We start from the raw sequence: 20,867 nt of genomic DNA, 5'->3' as shown, positions 1-20,867 counted from the left end.
AAAATGGAAATGTAATGTGAAGGTGAATATATAAACACTACTTCCATTGCGTTTATGAAACATCAGCTATTTTTTCTAGCTATAAACTCCCTTTAAATACTTAATTTTTAATTTTGACTCTTACACAATTAACTAGTATAATTTGTATCAGTTGTATGTAACTAAGCATTTTTGCTACTTCCGCCTTATAAATTAGACTTACTGTTGTGTCAAGATATTTGTACGTAGTTGTTTTTAAATTTTATGCCATAAAGTTATAAGTGCTCTAATACATTTTGTTTGTTTGTTTTTTAATTACACAAGGTTGTGATTCAGGGAAATGATGACATCGCAAACAGAGCAATAGATCTTCTTAAAGAGATCTATACTAATCTTGGCCCAAGGTTACAAGTTAATCAGGTAAAAATAACAAATTACAATGTGATAGAAAAACAGTAGTAAAATTCAGTTCAGTGTTACTATAATCCTTGAAAGCATTGAAATTGGGGGTGGTTTCCTTGTTTTAAAGAGTATACTTTTGAGTCCAGTTGTCAGATGTGGAATTAAGAGAATTTTCTGATATGTATGGGCTGAGCTCTGATAAATCTTTTGCATTAAATTGATCTGTTGTATTTGCGCTTTCTACTTGCAGAACAGCTCATATCATATACTTAAGAAAACTGTCTATTGAACTTCCAGTTGTAGTACTTGCACCAGTATGGCTGGCTCTGTTGAGTGTTGTCACAGCTAATGTAATAGCTTTTGTCCTGTCCCTTAAAAAGGATCACAATGTTCCGCATAATCGTCAGGCTGAGCTCTAGCAAATCAGATATTTTCTCCCTACATTGATTTTTGCAGGGAGATGCATTTCAGTGAACAGAGAGAGAACATAATGAGTTTCTGAAAGGTCAAGGGAAGTAAAGTCTTGGGATTTCTCAAAATTGAGGGCGGAATATTGTCCTCCAGGCAAACTCCAGTTGATATTTTGCCAGTTTTACTTAAGACTCTCATTCTCTTAGTTATTCTCAAAAAAAAAAAAAAAATAGACTTCTAAACTGCCAGTTTGGTAGCTAGATCACAGCTGCAGTAGGTGGTACACTTACAGCCATGCAAGCTACATCTTACTGTAGTGGCTGGACTTAGTAAGCATGCATGGATCTGTTTTGCAAGTGGTTACATCTGACACTTCCAGGAAGCGTTAGATTTGCTTAACATACGTGCAAGTATTGGGCTTCAGTGTGCTGGTAGTTCCTCTGATTCTGAGCCACTATCAAGAGAAGTGGCTAGTGGATTGGGTTTCTTGCCACAGAATCATAGAACAGCTCAGGTTGGAAGGAACTTTAAAGAGCACCTAGTTCCACCCCCTGCCATGGGCAGGGACACCTCCCACCAGCCCAGGCTGCCCAAAGCCCCATCCAGCCTGGCCTTGAGCACCTCCAGGGATGGGGCACCCAGAGCTTCTCTGGGCAGCCTGTGCCAGTGCTTCACCGTCCTCCGAGTAAAAATTTTCTCCTTATATCTAGTCAAAATCTATCCTCTCTTAGTTTAAAGCCATTACCCCTTGTCCTATCACTACACCCCCAACAAAGAGTCCCTCCCCAGCTTTCCTGTAGGCCCCCTCTAGGTACTGGAAGGATACTATAAGTCTTCCCAGAGCCTTCTCTTCCCTGGACTGAACAACCTCAGCTCCCTCACCCTGTCTTCATAGGAGAGGTGCTCCAGACTTTTTGTCATCCTCGTGGTCCTCCTGTAGCTATGACTTAATATAGTCTGCAGTGGAAGCATTTTCTTATACCTGGAGACTTCAGACCTTTTATGATGATACTATAGGTTGTATGCAAGTCTAGGTCAGGCACAAGGTGATGCTAAGAATCTGGCAGAAGGAAAAGATGTGCTGCAGCTGCCACTGTATTTACTGTAGCTTAAAGTCCATTTATGCAGAAAAATAGGCTGTTTGGAACTAGGCTGTGAGATATAAAAAAAAAAATAAAAAATTGGTGTTCTCTAGCTCTGTGTTCGCTCTTAGTGTAAAGAAAGTTAGCCTGTCCTAGACTGTCATCACAGGATTCTTCAATGAAGTCTGAGTTACTGAATAAGAGGAAGTCCAATTTAGTATTCTCTGTGCAAACTTCCACTTTTCCTATTGAAGTGCAGGTTTGCTCTCTACAGTTACAGCTACTGATGACCCGTGCAAGGTTTTTGAAGTACACGCTAAATTAGAGCTCATTTGCTATACGAGCTTATTCTAACACTGAATAAAACTGCTTTATGGAGCAACTTAGCGGGTTTTTATTTCTACCATTTGATTATCCAGCTGAATGATGTTATTTAGCATTTGTTGTAAATACGCCATTTTTTTTTAATGTAAATAGGTAGTGATTCATGAAGACTTCATTCAGTCCTGTTTCGATCGTCTCAAAGCCTCCTATGATACGTTATGTGTGTTGGATGGAGATAAAGACAGTATTAATTGTGCAAGACAGGAAGCAATACGAATGGTCAGAGTGTTGACTGTTTTAAGAGAGTATATAAATGAATGTGACAGTGATTACCATGAAGAGAGAACTATCCTACCTATGTCAAGGTATGTGGGAAAATGCACTTTTATGATTTTGATAGTTCTGTTAACTAAAGTATTACTAACATCCTTGATTTTCTATTGTGAAAGGTTTCTGTTCATAGGTTGTATTTATGGAATTTCAGAATTCTGTTTTCTCTGTCTCTCTTATCCCTGTATTCTCTATCTATAGTTTTAATTCCTTTTTCTGAAGGAACTGATATTCTGCTGTACATGAAAGGAACAAGAGACCTGAGAATAACCTTGTTTCTGTTGCTCTAGAACTGGCACAGTGTACCGTGTGGCTAGTTTGTTTTGGGTGTATTTCCTTTTTTCAAATAGTTACTTAAAAGTAATAACATTCTTTACGTTAGCATGGGCAAACCCTCTTTGTTTTTCATAGTCCTTTCATATTAAAAACATGTTGCCGGTGTGTGTCTTATTCCTCAGGAGTTGTTTAGAGATGTTGATCTTACTTGGCAAGCTTAGATTTAGTACTATCTCTAAATGAAATATTCTCTACATTCCCCATAAAAAGGGAAAGAGGAGAAATGATACTTAAAAGTGCATTTATTTTCTGTATACCTTCATTCTTCTGTTTGTAATGTTAAGCCTTGGGTAAAAACTTGAACTCGAGCTGCTCCTTCTTTAACTCTTTCTTCAGTACAAAGAAAAGGGAAGCACTTAAATCCAACATTGTGTAGATTTTTTCATAAAGAAAATAATTTCTTTCATCAGATAGGAAAGCAGAAAAGAAGAATACTATCTGTTGCAATGTTAGTAGCTGCTGCATGTGGGAAGAAATTCTGAAAAAGAAATAAGAAATATGTTGAGTATATGGATTTATGATGCAGTTAATGTATATTTTTAGTAATGATTAGGGGTTGCTGCCCTCTTCTTATATTAAATGCACTCTTTGTCAGGAAAACTGAAGAGATTCTGTTTCTTCGTGATGTGGCAGTAATTATAGTGCTCGTACAGCATTTTTATTGTATATATTGATTGCAAGCTCATCTTGTATATGCAGGCACTTAGTTATTTAGACTTTTTCACAGGTGTTGTTAGCAAGAAGCTTTTATGAGGATTTTTTGCCTTGTTTTGTTGTATGGGATTAGTTTTTTGGGGTTATCTAGACACATCTTTCCTAGTATGTGCCCTGCTAATGTGCAAAGTGTAGTCACTGCTACTGTGAAAATGTTTCTTCCCTTTTTTTTTTCTGTTCTAATTTTCAATAGCATTGGGATTTTAAAAGTAGAATTACAGTATAAAACTTTTTAACAGCTTTTGACAGAAGGCATTGGTGACCTGATGGCTTTTCCTCATCATAGCATATTTTAAAACTGTTTTATGTTACTAAAAGAGCAAAACATAGTTGCCACTTTGATTCAGCTTTATTTCCTTTTGATCAGAAAATTGCAAGCAAGAGAAATGATCTAAAACTTTATAAAAGGCTTCTTACAGTTCTGTTAGTGTTTATAACCTGACTGTAAAGTTGACCGTTTTAAGGCAGTTGTGCAGCTCCTGAAACTTACCGTGTATGTTAAGTTTGCATGATTGCTGGTGCCTTCACAAAATAATGTTATGCTGGAGTATATCACCATATATAAAGATTTGATGAAATACAAAATAACAGCAGGAAAAAATAATGTATTTCATGAGGGCAAAAAAAAACTTTATCTGGTTTGTTTATTTTCAGAGCTTTCCGTGGTAAACATATCACACTGGTAGTTCGTTTTCCAAATCAAGGCCGACAGGTGGAAGATTTGGATATTTGGTCTCACACAAATGACACAATTGGCCAAGTACGACGTTGTATTCTCAATCGTATTAAAGCCAACAGTGCACACACAAAAGTAGAACTGTTCATTGGTGGTGAGCTGGTGGATCCTGCAGATGATAGAAAATTAATTGGCCAATTGAATCTCAAAGATAAAACGGTAAGTGTTGCACGTTGATTATTTATTTTGCTTGTCTTTTGTAAATGCTTAAAAATGTCATGTATGGAGATCACTTACTCTTTTGAAGCAGATCCATTCCTCCTGGTAGTATGCCACTAACATTCTGTCAGATGTTTATTTAGTAAAGAGCCTTCATTTTTGTGTAATCTTAATAAAGCTGTGATTGTGTTTTGCAGCTAATTACAGCTAAGCTCACACAGATAAATTCTAATATGCCTTCAAGTCCTGATAGTTCTTCTGACTCTTCAACTGGTTCTCCGGGCAACCATGGCAATCACTACAGTGATGGTCCAAACCCAGAAGTTGAAAGCTGTTTGCCTGGAGTGGTAAGCATCTACTGAAGTGATAGTTTAAAAACATTTCTTCCCCTATACTTTGTCCTTAACTAATTATTTTTTTGTGTTTTTCTGTTTAATTTGCTTGTTTCAAGATCATGTCACTGCATCCTCGATACATTTCTTTCCTTTGGCAAGTTGCAGACTTGGGCAGTAGCCTAAATATGCCACCTCTTAGAGATGGAGCACGTGTTCTTATGAAGCTCATGCCACCAGGTAAAACTGAATTTCACCCTGTTTTGTCTTGGTGACTATATTTCTCACTTGTTACATAAAAAATGTAATCAGGGAAATGTTTTCTGCTTCCTGCTAATTTATTGGTATTGTAATTCATGGCTGTTATGCTAATTAGGGTTGTAAGTGTACTTGCCAAATCAGTTACTTCTTGCCTGTCACGTAAATGTACATAGTTTGTAATTGATGCTGGGATTCAGTCCCACAGTGCCATGAAAATAAAGAGAAGCATTCTATTTTAAAATGATTTTGTGGCACTGCTTTAGTAGGATCACGTTTGTACTGACAGAAATCAACAATGCACAACACTTTATAGTCTGTCTGTCTGTCAGTCACATTGGTAACTGTGAATGGTATTTTGGTTGTAGCTGTACTACAAAATGTTTATAAATTGTGTTTTTATTGCAGATAACACTACGGTTGAGAAACTAAGAGCTATTTGTTTAGATCATGCAAAACTTGGGGAAAGCAGCCTTAGTCCATCCCTTGACTCTCTTTTCTTTGGTCCTTCTGCCTCACAAGTGCTATATCTAACAGAGGTTTGTGGTGCTTTGCCTTTTCTTTGAAAAATAAAAATCTTCAACTTTTTTTTTTTTTTGACAACCTTTCCTGTAACATTATGGAAACCTAAGATCATACACTGTTTAGTAATGAACAATACCTAATAGTTTACTGGAGTAAACTGGTGCATGGCCAGTACTGTAAAAGCATTGCTTAATAAGTATATCAGGATAGTCTCATGTTTAATCGTCCACATTTGAGCTAGTGCACCCCTGTTAACTCTTCGTGTTTTGTTCTGTAGGTAGTTTATGCCTTGTTAATGCCTGCCAGTGCACCTCTGGGAGAAGATGCCAGTGACTTCCAATACAACTTCTTGAAAAGTGGTGGTTTGCCTCTTGTATTGAGCATGCTGACTAGAAATAACTTCCTGCCAAATGCAGATATGGAAACTCGGAGGGGTGCTTACCTTAATGCTCTAAAAATAGCCAAGTTACTGCTAACAGCAATTGGATATGGCCACGTTCGAGCTGTGGCAGAAGCTTGTCAGCCAGTTGTGGAAGGCACAAGTACAATTTCACCGGTAATATGAATCTTCCTTGATGCAAATAGCAACATATTGTGAATTTATATTGTCTGACATGACATCTGTCTATACTCCCTGTTGACAGTCTCTTAAAGCAAGTTGCATGTCAAGAACTCACAGTACTTTCAGATAAAGTTGTGTGAGAAATCTTAAAGAGAGAGAGAGAACAAATCCTGTTTCTTTCTGACTGTAGAAAGTCAGGTGTGAGTTCTACCAGGCTTTATGTGTGCTTTTCAAAAGTTCGCATGCTTGTCAGTGCAGCTAACTTCCAGTTTTGAGGTACATCTATCCCATAGATGTGACCTCGGATTCTTTTGGTCTGCTGAGTCTTTTGAAGGGCTTGTGGCTTCCTTTTCAGATCACCTCTATTACATGTCTAAAGTAATAGATTTTGTGCTTATTTAACATGTTAGTTTTTCTACATCTGAATAAATATGGTGTAGGTCAATATTTATTTCTGTTCTCTCATAGTAGGCCTCTGGCATAGAGTCCAAAGCTTAAAATTTGCTGCAGTCCTTTCTGGAAAGTTGCTTTCGTGTATTCCACCTTTTTATTTCTTTGAAGTTCTTTCCTGAGTAGCTGCTTCCAAGCAACTTTTCCTTCCAGGATCTTACCTACTACTAGTAAACCCTCCCAAGTAACTTTATATTTTCGTATCTTCTTTCTTTTTTTTTTTTCCCCATGTAAAAAAAAAAAAAAAAAATTACTTTCTTACAGGTAAACCAGGCTACGCATGACCAGGCAGTGGTGCTACAAAATGCCCTACAAAACATTCCTAACCCAACTTCAGAATGCATGCTAAGAAATGTAGCAATACGTCTTGCACAGCAAATATCTGATGAGGTCAGTTAATTCCTTTACGTATCTTTCTTTTTTTTTTCCAGAAGTATCATTTTTTTTATTAAGTGTATAGCTTTGTAATAAATGGAATTTCCTCCTTCAACGTCATAAAATGCTTTAGGTAATGTTTTTATACAGTTAATAAGCTGATAACTAATTAAAAGTCTTTCATGAATTATTTCTATTGAATTATGAAATTCAGAGTCTAATAGCATGAAGAGACTTAAGTGAGCTAGGTGTCACACAAGCTCTTTAATGGGATGATAAATTAGGACTTTAGAAACTCAGTGCAGTAAATTTAAAGAAGCTAGTGGCGTTGAGGTTTGTTTTCAAAAATATTTTTGTGATGTTTTCTTTTATGTTTTGGGTTCTAATATTCTCTTCTTGAAACACAAAAAAACGAGAGGAAATTTTAAACGTTAAGCATGGTTTTAAATACTAGAAGATAAGTCTAAAAATCCTTACCAGTGTAGCTTTATATATTGAAACCACTTTAATAATGGAAGTGGAAAAACGAATTGTGGAGATGGGTAAGGTTAAACAGTGTGCTTTGCAAATACAGTACTCTATTTGTATGGTACTTCATGGTGTGACCAACCATACTTGGATTTCGTGTTGAGTAATATTAGTGAAAATATTAGTCAATTCTGCTGAGTTCTGAAGGTGAAGCTATAATCAGATCTTCTGCAGCTTACTCTGTCGACTTGAACTGAGATTTCTCTGTTTCCATTGTGGAAGCAGTGAATGTAATTGTTCAACACTGTACAGAATCACTGCAAAGCTATCTCCAGAACGTTTCTGAGATATCTAAATAAAAGCAGTCTTATTTGATTGTCTTAATGCTGAAAAGTAGACAGTAACTCTTTTATGAACAAAGAGAATTGTCTGAAAAAGCACAATGTACTAGACTGCAAGACTGAACCATCCGTCTTCCATTAGTGGTGGTATTGCATATATAGGTGATTTTATATGTAAAATCAGCCAGTTGAACTCTGATTTAATTAACTTTCTTCCACAGAAGAAGATTCTTTTGAGATGAGGTATGAATAAGGGCCTTTTAAATGATCCTCCCATTTAAAATAGTCCATTTTGGAGGACTTCTAATTAAAACATAATTGCATTTTTTTCTTTCAACAGGCACATCAAAGCAACAAAATCTGAATATCTTTTACAAGTGGCTAATCAGTGTTGCTGTTTTTGTCTCTAATTTTCTGAAATTATTAAAACCACTGTAGATCTGGATCTCACATATGTTCTAATTTGCCTTTTCTTTTGCTTTTTTGATGGTCAAAGACTCTTCCCTCCTGACATCACAATTAATAAAATAGAAAATAAAATCTGCCATGGTTTCTGTAGGCCAGGCAGAGGACTACAGCAGAGAGAGAAATCTCACCTTTTTTTTTTTTTTTTTTAAAAAAAAAAAAAAGTTTTGGCAGTTCATGATTTTTTAAACTATGATGATGTTAAATTAGAAAATGTTCTTTGTCAATTTTTTCTTGTATTGCTGCTACTGTAGTTTCTTTGCTTGTGACAGGTGAAATACCAATTTTCTTCTAGCTACTGTTAATGTTTAAAAGCAAGAATTCACACTGCTCAGGTCTTCTGATGAGGGTGGCTTATTTGTTAAGCTTTTGGAGTCTCATTAAATCTGACCATTAGAAAAATGAAATTTGAAATTTTTGAAAACTGCCTACCATTTGTTTTTAAAGATTTCCCAATCTTTTGACAGTTCTGCTTTCAATATGGACTTGAGTTGATGCAAACTATAAATAATGGCAGTAGTATTTTGGGATTAATTGTGTTGAAATGTGCTGTGACTTAAGTACATCAGTAGAAACTACTGGATGTTAACTCAGACCACATCTAAAATACCAGAGTAATTTTACATTTATAAAATGTGTGATCTGTGTTCTTATTCATTTTAAACCCTGTATAATTTGAATTCAGAAGAATCGCTTTATATATTAATGAGGTACTTGGTAGGCTTTAGTTTGTCTACCTGTCAGCTAGCGTGGTAATTAATATCACAGCAAGGGACGAATTCTGAAGTAACTTAAACTTGTTACGTTACGTTACAGGCCTACTGCCTTCCAGATGCATGCTTGTTTTTGTTTTCAACTCAAGGAATTTTTAGCATTGAAGTAAAAAAGCAAAAAATGAAATGTGTTCCACTCATCGCTGAAGTATCCAATAGCCTGTTCTCAAAATCTAGACTTCAGTTGGTAGCTTCTGCTAGTTAGTTATTTATCAAAAATATTCATTTGTAGCATTATGATTTAAGATTGTGATACATTTAAAATACATGCTACGTTATATCAACAAAAAATAAAATATTAACTAAGTCAAATACAAATGTTCTTCATATTTAAGGAAGAAATCAGAATGTTATAAATGTTTTAATTTTAAACTTTATAGAAAGTTCATTATTTAGAGAAAGTAGAATCCATGGTAACATTATCTGCAACTGCTTTTTTATGTTACTTACGTTTTTGTTTACTTTGGCTTATTTCTGATGTTGTTTTTTTTTGTGTGTGTGTGTTTTTTTCAGGCTTCAAAATACATACCTGATATCTGTGTTATTAGAGCAGTACAAAAAATTGTCTGGGCATCAGGTTGTGGGTCAGTTCAGCTGGTATTCAGCTCTAATGAGGAAATCAGTAAAATTTATGAAAAGGTAAGACTGTTTTCATTGTGGCTTGATTCTGGTGATGGCTCAAAAATGCATCTGCTCTGTAAATTGCTATGACATGTTTCCAGTACACTTATGTTCTATACCTAAATAAGCAACACTCATTTTTCTAGACTTCAAATTAGAAAGGTCTTTTGTACAAAAGTTGATTTAAAGCATATATGCAGTCTGTAACAAGAAACAAGAACTAATTCATCTGAAATTGACACTGGAGCACTGGTAAAACTATGTAAATGCTAATTACATCTTTCTTTTCATTTCATTATGTAGATAGGTAAACCATGGTTTCACACCTGGTTTACATAAGTAGTTTGGAGTTGGGATATTTCATGATGTTATCACATGCTGTGTTTAACCAACGCTACTTATAGTTATGAGAAATAGTAAACTATTTTGAGAGTCATTTAATTTTTTGTTCCTGTTCCCTCAACATCTTGTTTGTCTTATAATATCAATTTTACTACTCATTAATAGTTTCCTGAGAGTAAAAGGGAAAGGAATGTATAAGGAGATCTAATTTTTGGTGTTACTAGTGGTTGTGTTAAGATGATCTGTTAGAGTACATGAGCAAAATGCAACGCCTTTCAATTTAGCTTATGTAGTGGTATAATAGCATCTGCTTCTGTTGTTACTAGAATGACCATGAAACTAGTTGCCCTCCACACACACTTTTTATTTTGAGGTGATAACTTGCATTTAAAAAGTGGTATGATTAATATGACAGTCCAGATGTGCTCTTCTGTCTGAACATTTGATGTGTATACTAAGAGCAGTAGAGTAGCAGAGAAAATATACCTGACCAAAAGTAAATAAAATCACTTAAACACTTCTTATCCTCCCAACATGCTGACTTACATTACAACTCCTGGTACAGTTGCGAGTATACCTTAAATTGTAGATTTAAATATTGTAAAGTTTATTTCCTACTTGGGTCAGTGATCAGGTTGCTCGAGGGTAATGCAGAAGGATATTGTCTTATTAAGGCTTAATAATACTCTGGTAAGCCATGACTGCTTCTCCTTCACTAACAGCGTTGTAGCAGTTGCTTCTGTTGTTAACATTTTGGACATTCTTGTGTCAGATGTGCCTTATTTACTGTGTGATCTTAGAATCAGGTAATGAGGCATTAGAGAAATAGATTAGGTTTCCCTTGATTTCAGTATCTTGCTTTTTTTTATTATTTTTTCCTGTGAAAAATTTCCAGTTAAATTTTGTAAAAATATTTTCCAGCGATTGAAGTATTAAATGAAATTCAACTGTGCATAGGTCTCAGGAAAGGCTATTCAGAGTTTCATAATACCATTGTTACTGGTCATACTTCAAAGTTGTTTTTTTGTTGTTGTTGGTTTGTGTTGTTTTTTTATCAATTCTTGATGCTTATATGGAAAAAAAAAAAAAAAGAAAAATGCTTTCTGTTTCTTAAGTCAACCACTAAACTAGATTTATTTTTTTTTTTAACCCTTAAATCGTAAGAGCACTTTAAGTCTATGGGGGAGAGATTTATAATTAAATGCTAGTTCACAAGAAAAAGCGGGCTGAACTTTGAGGAATCATGAATAAGCAGCGCGTCAGTCTGGTTATGTCAACTGTAACTTCTGAAGAATGTTCTCGAGCAATTTAAGAGAACTTCACTGGTGAATTCAACTCTAAAGTCAAGATAATTTATTTTGAGAACACAGATTTTACAGAATTTCTGACTACTGCCTCAGAAAATATGTAATGGCAGTCCTCTTATTAGTGGATTGAGAAGGACTGCATGCAACTTTCTGTCTGTCAGACTGTCATTTCATTATTAGCTTAGAGAAGGCCCATAACTTTCTGAAGTACTACTCCAAGTATGCTGTTTCTACAGACAGTCAGCTCCTGTTGTCAGAATATAGAGAAGTACTTTGAGTACAGAATTCACTGTACTTTGCTACTCGATTCCTGCACCCATGCAGAAATAATTCTTTTTCTAAACAAGGCATCGGTACTACGCAGGCACAGTTCCGAACTTGTTGAAGCATTCTGCTTTTACCTTTGTGTCTTGAGACATCTCAGAATTGCGACATCCTCCCACTGTAGTGGTAGGGACCTTGCTGATATTTTAATTGCACAACTAAAACCAGTGTTTCTGGCTGGTCTGAGACATACTTGTCTTCTGCTGCTACTGCTTATGTTTAGTCCTGTCCTTTGTATTGTTATCCTTTCTTTCTGCCTACTTAATCCTTCAGCATATAAAACATACATTTACTTTGTTCCTCTGGTTAACATTGCTAACCTGTAGCCATGTTTACTGATGAATTAGGATGGAAACCTACTCACATTTATTTTCTTCAGAACTTCTTCAAGCTAATTAATTTTGACTTAAGTGGAGAAGGGGGCTTTCTTCTATTCATAAAGCAGTTATTTTGGTTACTAGCCCACAAATCAACTCATTGAAAGATTAATCTATGCACAGAAGCTTTGTTATGAAACAGCTGGACTAGGTTTCAGTTTCTTCAAAACAGTGAAGTGCTGAGTTAATTGTAGCAATGCTAAGAAGTATCTTATTCAAAAATTAAATAAAAAATGAATTGCTGCAACTTCTGCCTACAAACTTCCTATTTAACTTCTGAGTTAAAGGAGGATTCAAACACAAACTTGAGAATCTAAGTACTGGAACTTCAAGACATCCTGAATAGTGCTTTGAATCACATCTGAGTGAAGTGCATAAAATACATGGCATTAATAATCCCTTAGTAAACAAGTTCATGGTTTGGGTTTGTATTTAGTATGTACACCTGGAAGCTAGTTGGATTTCTCCAGATTTTTTGCCGTCCTACATTGTGCTCTCTTGTTTATTTTCACAGACAAATGCAGGAAATGAACCAGACATGGAAGATGAACAAGTTTGCTGTGAAGCATTGGAGGTGATGACCCTATGTTTTGCTTTGATTCCAACAGCACTGGATGCACTCAGTAAAGAAAAAGCATGGCAGACGTTCATCATTGATTTGCTATTGCACTGCCACAGCAAGTAAGTTTTGATGGTCATTTTTGATCACAAGTATCATTTTCCAATTCAAAATGAATAGGTAGCCTAAACACAGAGAAGTGACTTTAATAACTTTTCCTAAGTTACTGTTTAGCAATATAAATCTGTAACTTGGGTACCTATCATAAAGTGATAATGTACAAACAAGGGCAACAAAGAGCTGGAAAGCATGGCCTATGAGGAGAGGCTGAGGACGTTTGGTTTTTCTAGTCTGGAGAAAAGGAGGCTGAGAGGTGACCTTGTTGCTCTCTGCAACTTCCTGAGGAGGGGAAAAGGGGAGGGAGGTGCTGGTCTCTTCTCGCTGGTAGCCGATGACAGGATGCTCAGGAACAGCACAAAGCTGCATCAAGGGAGGATCAAAGTGGACATTGGGATAAAATTCTTTACTGTGAGGGTGGTCAAACACTGGAACAGGCTTCCTAGAGAGGTGGTTGATGCCCCAAACCTGTAGGTGTTCAAGAGACATTTAGATAAGGACCAAAGTTTTAGCTTTGGGTTAGCCCTGAAGTGGTCAGGCAGTTGGACTCCATGATTTTTGTAGGTCTGTTCAAACTGAACTGCTCTCTTTTATCAGTCCTATCTTCCATGTACTCTTACAGAGAATATTGTCAAGCCTGACAATGTTCTGCTTGTAGCTTTTGAATAATTCATTTTTATTTTGAATAAAATATTAGGTGCTTTACAGTTTTTCAGAAATTGTGAACACTCACTACATCAGAACACAGAAGTGGCTTAGATGCAGTAGAACTTTCCAATAATTACTTTCTTTCCATTATGTACAGTCCTGGCAGTTCGAGGAGGTGGAGGAAGTTTAAATTTAATCCTTTGGTTTTCTCGCATCAGAGCGGTAACACTTGTGACTCATCACATGACTTGCAAACATTTATATAAAGCTATCACATCGGAGCTGTCATGTGGCACAGTGGCAGCATCGTTGTGGAACTAGTCAAGTTGTAGGTCTCTCAATACACTTTTCATGGAGTCAGGTTGTGGTACTCACAGGTGACTGGCGTCAGAATTTCAGTACATGTAGCTGAAACTGTGGAGTGTTATAGTGAAAATCCCACAAGCTTTATCAGCATATTTTATTACAACCTGTGATGCAAGATGTTGTATTTTTGTCTGTGAGAAACTTTATGAAAACATCAGCTCAGCAATCAGATCCCATAAAGAGTTACCAGTCATTAAGAACAAAACTGACCCCCACCATCCCATGGTCCTTCTGCAACTCAGAGCAATGCAGTATAACTTGCAAAGATCAGAGAATGGTGACAAGGAAGATCAAAGCTCTGAAATAACTTCCATCTGAGGAACAGCTGAATAGCCTGGGGCACTTTGTATTGGAGAAAAGATAAATGGTGGGAGGAGAATACCACAGAGACCTTTAAAATCAGAAGTAGCAAAGAGAATAAATAGGGAACAGTGTTTCTTTCCCTTTCATAGTTGTAAAAACTTGAGCGTAACATTTAAGCAATGTAAACCTTCAGAAATGGTTTGAGGGGTTCTTTCATGAATTTGTCCAGTGGGGGCTATAAAATCCTACTTCTGGTATTTTTGCTGAGCCACAAGCTGCTAGAAGCTGAGAGAACATTCTGGGGAAGTATTACTGCTTGCTTTCCAAAGTGTGTACCAGAGACACTGTCTTAGCCTAGGTACTACTTTGCTCTGACCTCATGGTCATTCTTGCATGTCTTTGAAGCAGAATTAACCATACACAGAAGAGCTCTGGAAGAAATAGGATTCTTCTGTGCGCTTTCCACAGTGACCTGAAGGGCAGAAAACAATGACAGGCACACCAAAAAGACACTAAAATTTAGTTTCTTACACATTGAGACACTTTCATAGAGCATAATATTTGATTATTTTTTTCTCTTTCCATGCAAGCAGTTATGTTTATAGGTTTTACAAGACATGATACTAAGGCAATCTTAAAATTTTGAATCCTTAAAACTTATAATAGGTTTTATCTTTTTTTTTTTTTTTATCCCTTCCCCACTGCAATATAACTGGTTAGAATAAGTTAGAACGAAAGTTTATTTTAATGCTAGCAATTTGAATTTTCAGGGGTCTTCTTTTCTTTAATCTTCTGATGATAAATTTTGATCTCATTATACGTGCTTAGCAAACTACTGTAGTGAAAGGTAAAAGTACTTTTAGGAGGATTGTTTTGTTTTGTCTTTTAGGCACATCTTATGCTTGATTATAAAGAAATGTAAGGCAACATTTATTTAGGGTTGCAAACTGCTTTTTAAGCTATCCAATATTTGCTGATAGATGTGCAGGTTTAGTGGTTAGTTGGTGATAGTTTCTTTTACTTTGAAATACTTGATTTGTGGAACAGATTTTGTAATAGTAACTCATGTCTAAAATATTACTTGGAGAAACAAAATGAATAGCCAATGAATAATTAAAGTATTCTTTTTTTTTTTTCTTTTCTAACATGCAGTTTTAGGAAAATGGCATTAAGCAGTGTGACAGATGAGCACGCTTTTTTTTTTGACTGTTCTTTTTAGATAGATTGTATTCAATGTTTTTTTATTAAATGATTTTCAGAACTGTTCGTCAGATGGCACAGGAGCAATTCTTTTTAATGGCTACCAGGTGTTGCATGGGACAGAGACCTCTCCTTTTCTTCATTACCCTGCTGTTTACTGTTCTAGGGGTAAGTTGCCAGAGGTAAAGGCTTAAGTACAATGTAATTCTCTGTAAAAGTAGTAAGACAAAATATGTGCAAAAGAATGTAAATTGCTATTAACAAGTCATTAAAATACAAACTCCTTTTGACCTCTAGATAAGCAGCAAAATCAGTTTCAGTTTGATGGAGGGTGGCGTTCATTTTCTGATAAGAGTTTCAACAATAAACTTCATATATTCAGTCTTCAGTGAATGTTAACCTTCAAGTAAAAATCATTAGCAGATTAGATACGTAGATACTGCCTTATTTTACTGGGCCTGCTAGGGATTTTAAATTCTGCATGCTTGTGGCACTCTTTAATGTTTGCTCATTTCCCTGTTTCTTCCCAGTGAAGTATAGAAGGAGGTGCTAAACGGTCCAGAAACAAATAAATTATTAGCAGCTAAACACAATTGTAAACTCCTAAAAGGTTAAAAAATGTCTTTTTTTTTTTTCTTTCATATTTACTGTCAGTTTTACAGAAAATGTTAGTGTTGCACTATAAACAGAAGCATGTATGAATTACAAATCATTCATTTTTGGTTTACGTAGAGTACTGCAAGAGAAAGAGCTAAGCATTCTGGAGACTACTTCACGCTCTTAAGGCATCTTCTGAACTATGCTTACAACAGTAATATTAATGTACCTAATGCTGAAGTTCTTCTCAATAATGAAATTGACTGGCTGAAAAGGATTAGGGTAAGTTTTAGGATCAATTTATGTCTAATAATCAGCTTTTTTATGCTTTGCTGTGAAGTATAGTTTTAAGCTTTACTTAGATGTATGCTATTTTACAGTATCCTAACTTTCTCTTAAATGGCAGGATGAAGTAAAAAGAACAGGGGAAACAGGTGTTGAAGAAACTATCTTAGAGGGTCACCTTGGAGTAACAAAAGAGTTGCTAGCATTCCAGACACCTGAGAAGAAATACCATATTGGTTGTGAAAAAGGAGGTGCTAATCTCATTAAAGTAAGCTTTTTGACCTGTGTCGTTTCTTGATTGTTACTTCTAAATCAGTAAGAGAAGCTTTGTTTCTTGTGCCCTGTAAACACAGAAGGTCCCAATTTAACTGTTTGATGAGGGCTTCTTATTGGAGTTCAGTGTTTTCTTATGAATGAAATATATTTCATTCTTAAGAGTACTTGAGATTCTCTTTCTTCAGAATCATTGTGTGAGATATTGTAAACTTCTTCCAAGACTCAGCAAACATCACAAAAGGATAGTGAGATAGATACAGGATAGACCTGTATAGGACTACTCTCTTTCATTACCTCTGTTTTTTTGTTTTTTTTTTCCACATGTTCTTAACTAGTGCTGTTAATGTTTTAGCAGATTTGAACAAATGCACGACATCTGACCATCTCTTCTATCACACATTTTCTTTATATATCTGACATAATACAGCAGCAATGTTTTTTTCCAGCAGTAGTGGATAAAGAGCTTTATATAATACTGATTTGGGGAAAAAAAAAAAAGACCAATCAAGAATAATATAGGTTTATTTTTAACTTGGGGAAGGTGGTTCCAGTGAACCATAGAGTTATTCTGTTCTAAATGTAAAAGCTCACTAGGTTATCGGTCTCAATTTTAACTCTTAAGTACTCCAGTTCTCAGTCATTTATATAACAACTTCTGATCTGTTACAAAGTAGTGTGCATTTTTATGTTAATAAGTGATTTATTTTCTTCTGTCTTTTTCAGGAGTTGATAGATGATTTCATCTTTCCAGCATCCAATGTTTATTTACAATACATGAGAAATGGAGAATTGCCTGCTGAGCAGGCCATACCAGTCTGTAGTTCACCAGCTACTATTAATGCTGGCTTTGAGCTACTAGTTGCACTAGCAGTTGGATGTGTCCGAAATCTCAAACAGATAGTAGACACCTTGACTGAAATGTATTACATAGGTACAGCAATCACTAGTATGTAATATTTTAAACTATTTTCTATTTTTATATATATAATGTATAAGTTTTATTTGTATTATCGACTGAACTAGATTTTTTTCTTATGTTGTGGTTTGTAGCTGCTTTTAATGTTGCAAAATCAGGCCATCAAAAGTTAGAAAAGTTTGTTAGTGTAACCTATATTTACTCTTCTTTATTCATTAATGTACTGACTGCATTACATGATTGTGTATCTGTTACAGCCCGTCTCTTAGGAAGAGACTCTTCCTACTCTGATCTCTGCCTATCCCCCTTTGTTCCTACCAGTTCCCAAGAACCTCATTCTGTCCATCTGCTACATACGTCTAATTGTTTCAGGCTCTGCCTAACCAACCCCAGCACCTTATCAGATACTTTCCGCCTTGTTTTAATGCCAGTGTCTTGGTTGCTCACCTAATTTGTCATCTTTGTACACAGATACAGCTCCACTGTTCTGTTCTGCTTTTTAGCACCATACTAATTCCCTGCTTGTCATAGTCCTTTCTCTAAAATTTTTGTCTTATTTTTGGCTTTGCCTCAGCACAGCTCTACACTTAAAGAACTTTTTCCTTCTTAGTGGAGAAGGATTATAGTAAAAGTAGTATGTACAAAAATATAAGCAAGTTAGTGTTTTAAAAGCTTACAGTCATGAAAAACGGGTGAATTTTCACAGGGATGGCAAAAAGTTTGTGGTTAACACACTATTTTTTATCAGTAAAAAAAAATATGAAAGATTTTCATAACAAACAAACAAGACAATATTTTGTGCAACCCTGTATAGGATAACTAAACTATTTTGGCTGTAATATTAACAGGGGAAAAACAGGCTGATATTTCACAGAATTTTAAAACTTGTAGAGTTTAGCAAAACTATAAGCAACGAGAAATAGCATCCCATAGTGGGAATTGTTTGCTGCCTCTCACAGTAGCATTGCTGCTTGCCAAGTTGGTGGTATCAGTGAGTCTCTTGAATAGTTAGTGGCCTGTGAAGTTTTTCAGTCTCTTGTTGTTTGGTTCCATCTCAAATGAACGAATGAAAAGGGCAGCTATATGTTTTTCCCCCCTTACCCTATCCATTTTTACTCACCTTTTTCTATTGGGAAACAGTGTATTCCTTATCATGGAACAGTTAGAAAAAGAAAGGAAAAAGAAATCTATTATAAGCCATATAGATAGCCTTATTTAAAACTGTTTTCCATCCAGAAGCAAGGCATAAGTGAAATATTGTAACATTAAGAATATTATAGATATATGAAAGGCCTGTAAGTTGGTTATATATTCTAGATTATTTTCTTTCTTCTAACCAATCTGTAATGCTTCAACTAAGAAATTTGCTAGTGTAGAGGGGAAGACTTATGTTTGGTACATAGACTGTTTTGTTTTGTTTTTTTGTCTAGCCACTGTTTCAGTTGCAGAGCAGAAGAAAGTGGTGTAGCCTTAAGATTAAAGAGAGTTCTGTAATGTATAAAAAGTGTGTTAATTTTTGCAATTAATGTTCTGGTGAAATATTTGTTTTGTTAAATGGCAGCATGATACAGACTAACAGTGATTTTATGCAACTGTCCTCTGTACTGCAACTAATAGTCTAATATTTCTATAACAAAGTCATTTTTCTAACCGCGTTCTGCTATTTTTCCTTAGCTTGTGAAGCGCTTACGGAATGGGAATATCTACCACCTGTAGGGCCTCGACCACCAAAGGGATTTGTAGGATTAAAAAACGCTGGTGCCACTTGTTACATGAATTCTGTCATTCAGCAGCTGTACATGATTCCAGCCATCAGAAATGGAATTCTTGCAATTGAGGGCACAGGCAGTGATGTAGATGATGATATGTCTGGGGATGAAAAGCAGGACAATGAGGTAAATTTAATTACATACAACTTGCTAGCATCTTTCATCAAAAATATTTTTTTATTTTAAAATCTTGTAATAAACCTAAGTGACTGCTTTCCTTTGCTAGCAGTGGGGACAATAGCATGATATTTCTTAATTGAATAGCCTTGCTGCCAGAGAGACAGTTAAAGAGATCCAAGTAGCAAGGTTTGCAGAATTCCTTCTCATAGATTGGTACTTGAAAGCACTATACACTCTTTCTGTCACTAGTGCTCCACTAATGCATACAAACACATTGCTTACTTATTCGTGTGGGTATGTGAAACACTTGAGATCGTAAAAAATAAAAAAGGGATATAACCAGCTATAAAATAGCTACATATCAAAGTTAATTGCACAGATACTTTTTTCTGCTTTTCAGAGCAACGTTGACCCACGAGATGATGTGTTTGGCTATCCACATCAATATGAAGACAAACCAGCACTGAGTAAAACAGAAGATAGAAAAGAGTATAATATTGGAGTTCTGAGGCATCTCCAAGTAATTTTTGGACACCTAGCAGCTTCCAGGCTACAGTACTATGTACCAAGAGGGTTTTGGAAACAATTTAGGTAAATAGAAAATTTATTATTGACGTCTGTTTGGTGGAACACTGAAAGAACACAAAATAAATTGTAGTAGAAGAAATGTTAACAGTGTAAGTTAGAATTTCTGCAACTTTGTACCTGTTACCCTACCTTTTCACTATTCTGTAGAAGTCTGTTAATAAGCCAAAATTTACAGCAAGATAATTTTAATTCTATCAGGTCTTGAGCTTGATATTGAATCTTTGATTTACGTACAAAGTTTGTACACAACAGCTGTTTTCTGCTTGGCAGTGAATGAGTGTCAGGAACAGAGTGACAGTTGATAATACTACCTCACAAACCAGTAGTTTTACTCAGTCAGGAGGAAGGATTAGTAGCTTAAGTGATTTTTTGTAAAGAAATTGTTGAGGAACAGAATAAAAAGTGACAAGAATATGCTTTTGCTTTCAGACTTTGGGGTGAACCTGTAAATCTGCGTGAACAACATGATGCTTTAGAATTTTTTAATTCCTTGGTGGACAGTTTAGATGAAGCTTTAAAAGCTTTGGGCCATCCAGCAATGTTAAGTAAAGTTTTAGGAGGGTCCTTTGCCGATCAGAAGATTTGTCAAGGATGCCCACATCGGTAAGTGTTTTCGGATTCCTTCTTATAGAAAAATAACTTATGTTTTTATATGAAAACTATAATGAAGATGCTGTAAAGCAGACAACCTTATAAAAGCGAGTGGAGAATCAAAATGTGTTTGTTTTTTTTCTAAAGCTCCTAGAAATTTTCTTTTTTTTCCATAGACTTAATATTAGTCTTGAAATGATTTGAAATACTGAATTATTACTGCTTCTAGTTAACCAGTTTGTATGTGAAGCATTGTGTATTGATTAGGGGAAGAAAAGATACAGCTTTTTCATATTAAAAGTGAAAACACCTCAGGGACCAAATACAATGTATAAAATTCTGTGACATGGCCAGCAGCTGTTGCTCTTTTCTATCTTCTGTAGTGTGCAGATAGAGCTGACCCAAGTATGAACTTTTTTTTCCAATGAGTAAACTCCATTTGTACTGTGTGTAAGCTTTAGTTAAGCAGAGTGATGTTTCCCTTCTGATTTCTGTTGCATTTTTTTAATAAAATTTGAATACAGAATACTGGATTTTCA

General features: G+C 35.5%; 1 protein-coding gene across 2 annotated transcripts in view; it reads left to right on the top strand.

Moving 5' to 3' along the window:
* USP9X (ubiquitin specific peptidase 9 X-linked) overlaps positions 1-20,867 on the top strand; it is a 100,035-nt gene that overhangs the window by 59,034 nt on the left and 20,134 nt on the right. Inside the window, exons 17-33 of one of the 2 annotated variants that reach the window (XM_068686217.1) lie at positions 304-399; positions 2,352-2,563; positions 4,233-4,473; positions 4,671-4,820; positions 4,925-5,045; positions 5,472-5,602; positions 5,866-6,144; positions 6,865-6,990; positions 9,536-9,661; positions 12,508-12,674; positions 15,246-15,354; positions 15,919-16,065; positions 16,190-16,336; positions 17,068-17,275; positions 18,935-19,155; positions 19,550-19,740; positions 20,167-20,340. In XM_068686217.1, coding sequence (XP_068542318.1) covers positions 304-399; positions 2,352-2,563; positions 4,233-4,473; positions 4,671-4,820; positions 4,925-5,045; positions 5,472-5,602; positions 5,866-6,144; positions 6,865-6,990; positions 9,536-9,661; positions 12,508-12,674; positions 15,246-15,354; positions 15,919-16,065; positions 16,190-16,336; positions 17,068-17,275; positions 18,935-19,155; positions 19,550-19,740; positions 20,167-20,340 — 2,846 coding nt within the window. Of the gene's footprint in view, positions 1-303; positions 400-2,351; positions 2,564-4,232; positions 4,474-4,670; positions 4,821-4,924; positions 5,046-5,471; positions 5,603-5,865; positions 6,145-6,864; positions 6,991-9,535; positions 9,662-12,507; positions 12,675-15,245; positions 15,355-15,918; positions 16,066-16,189; positions 16,337-17,067; positions 17,291-18,934; positions 19,156-19,549; positions 19,741-20,166; positions 20,341-20,867 lie in introns of both variants that reach the window. The other variant, XM_068686206.1, reaches the window with a different exon arrangement.

The sequence above is a fragment of the Anas acuta genome, chromosome 1 (genome assembly GCF_963932015.1).
Source record: "Anas acuta chromosome 1, bAnaAcu1.1, whole genome shotgun sequence".
Classification (NCBI taxonomy): Eukaryota; Metazoa; Chordata; class Aves; order Anseriformes; family Anatidae; genus Anas; species Anas acuta.
Note: the sequence above shows the minus strand (reverse complement) of the source record. Positions and strands in the feature narration are given on the sequence as shown.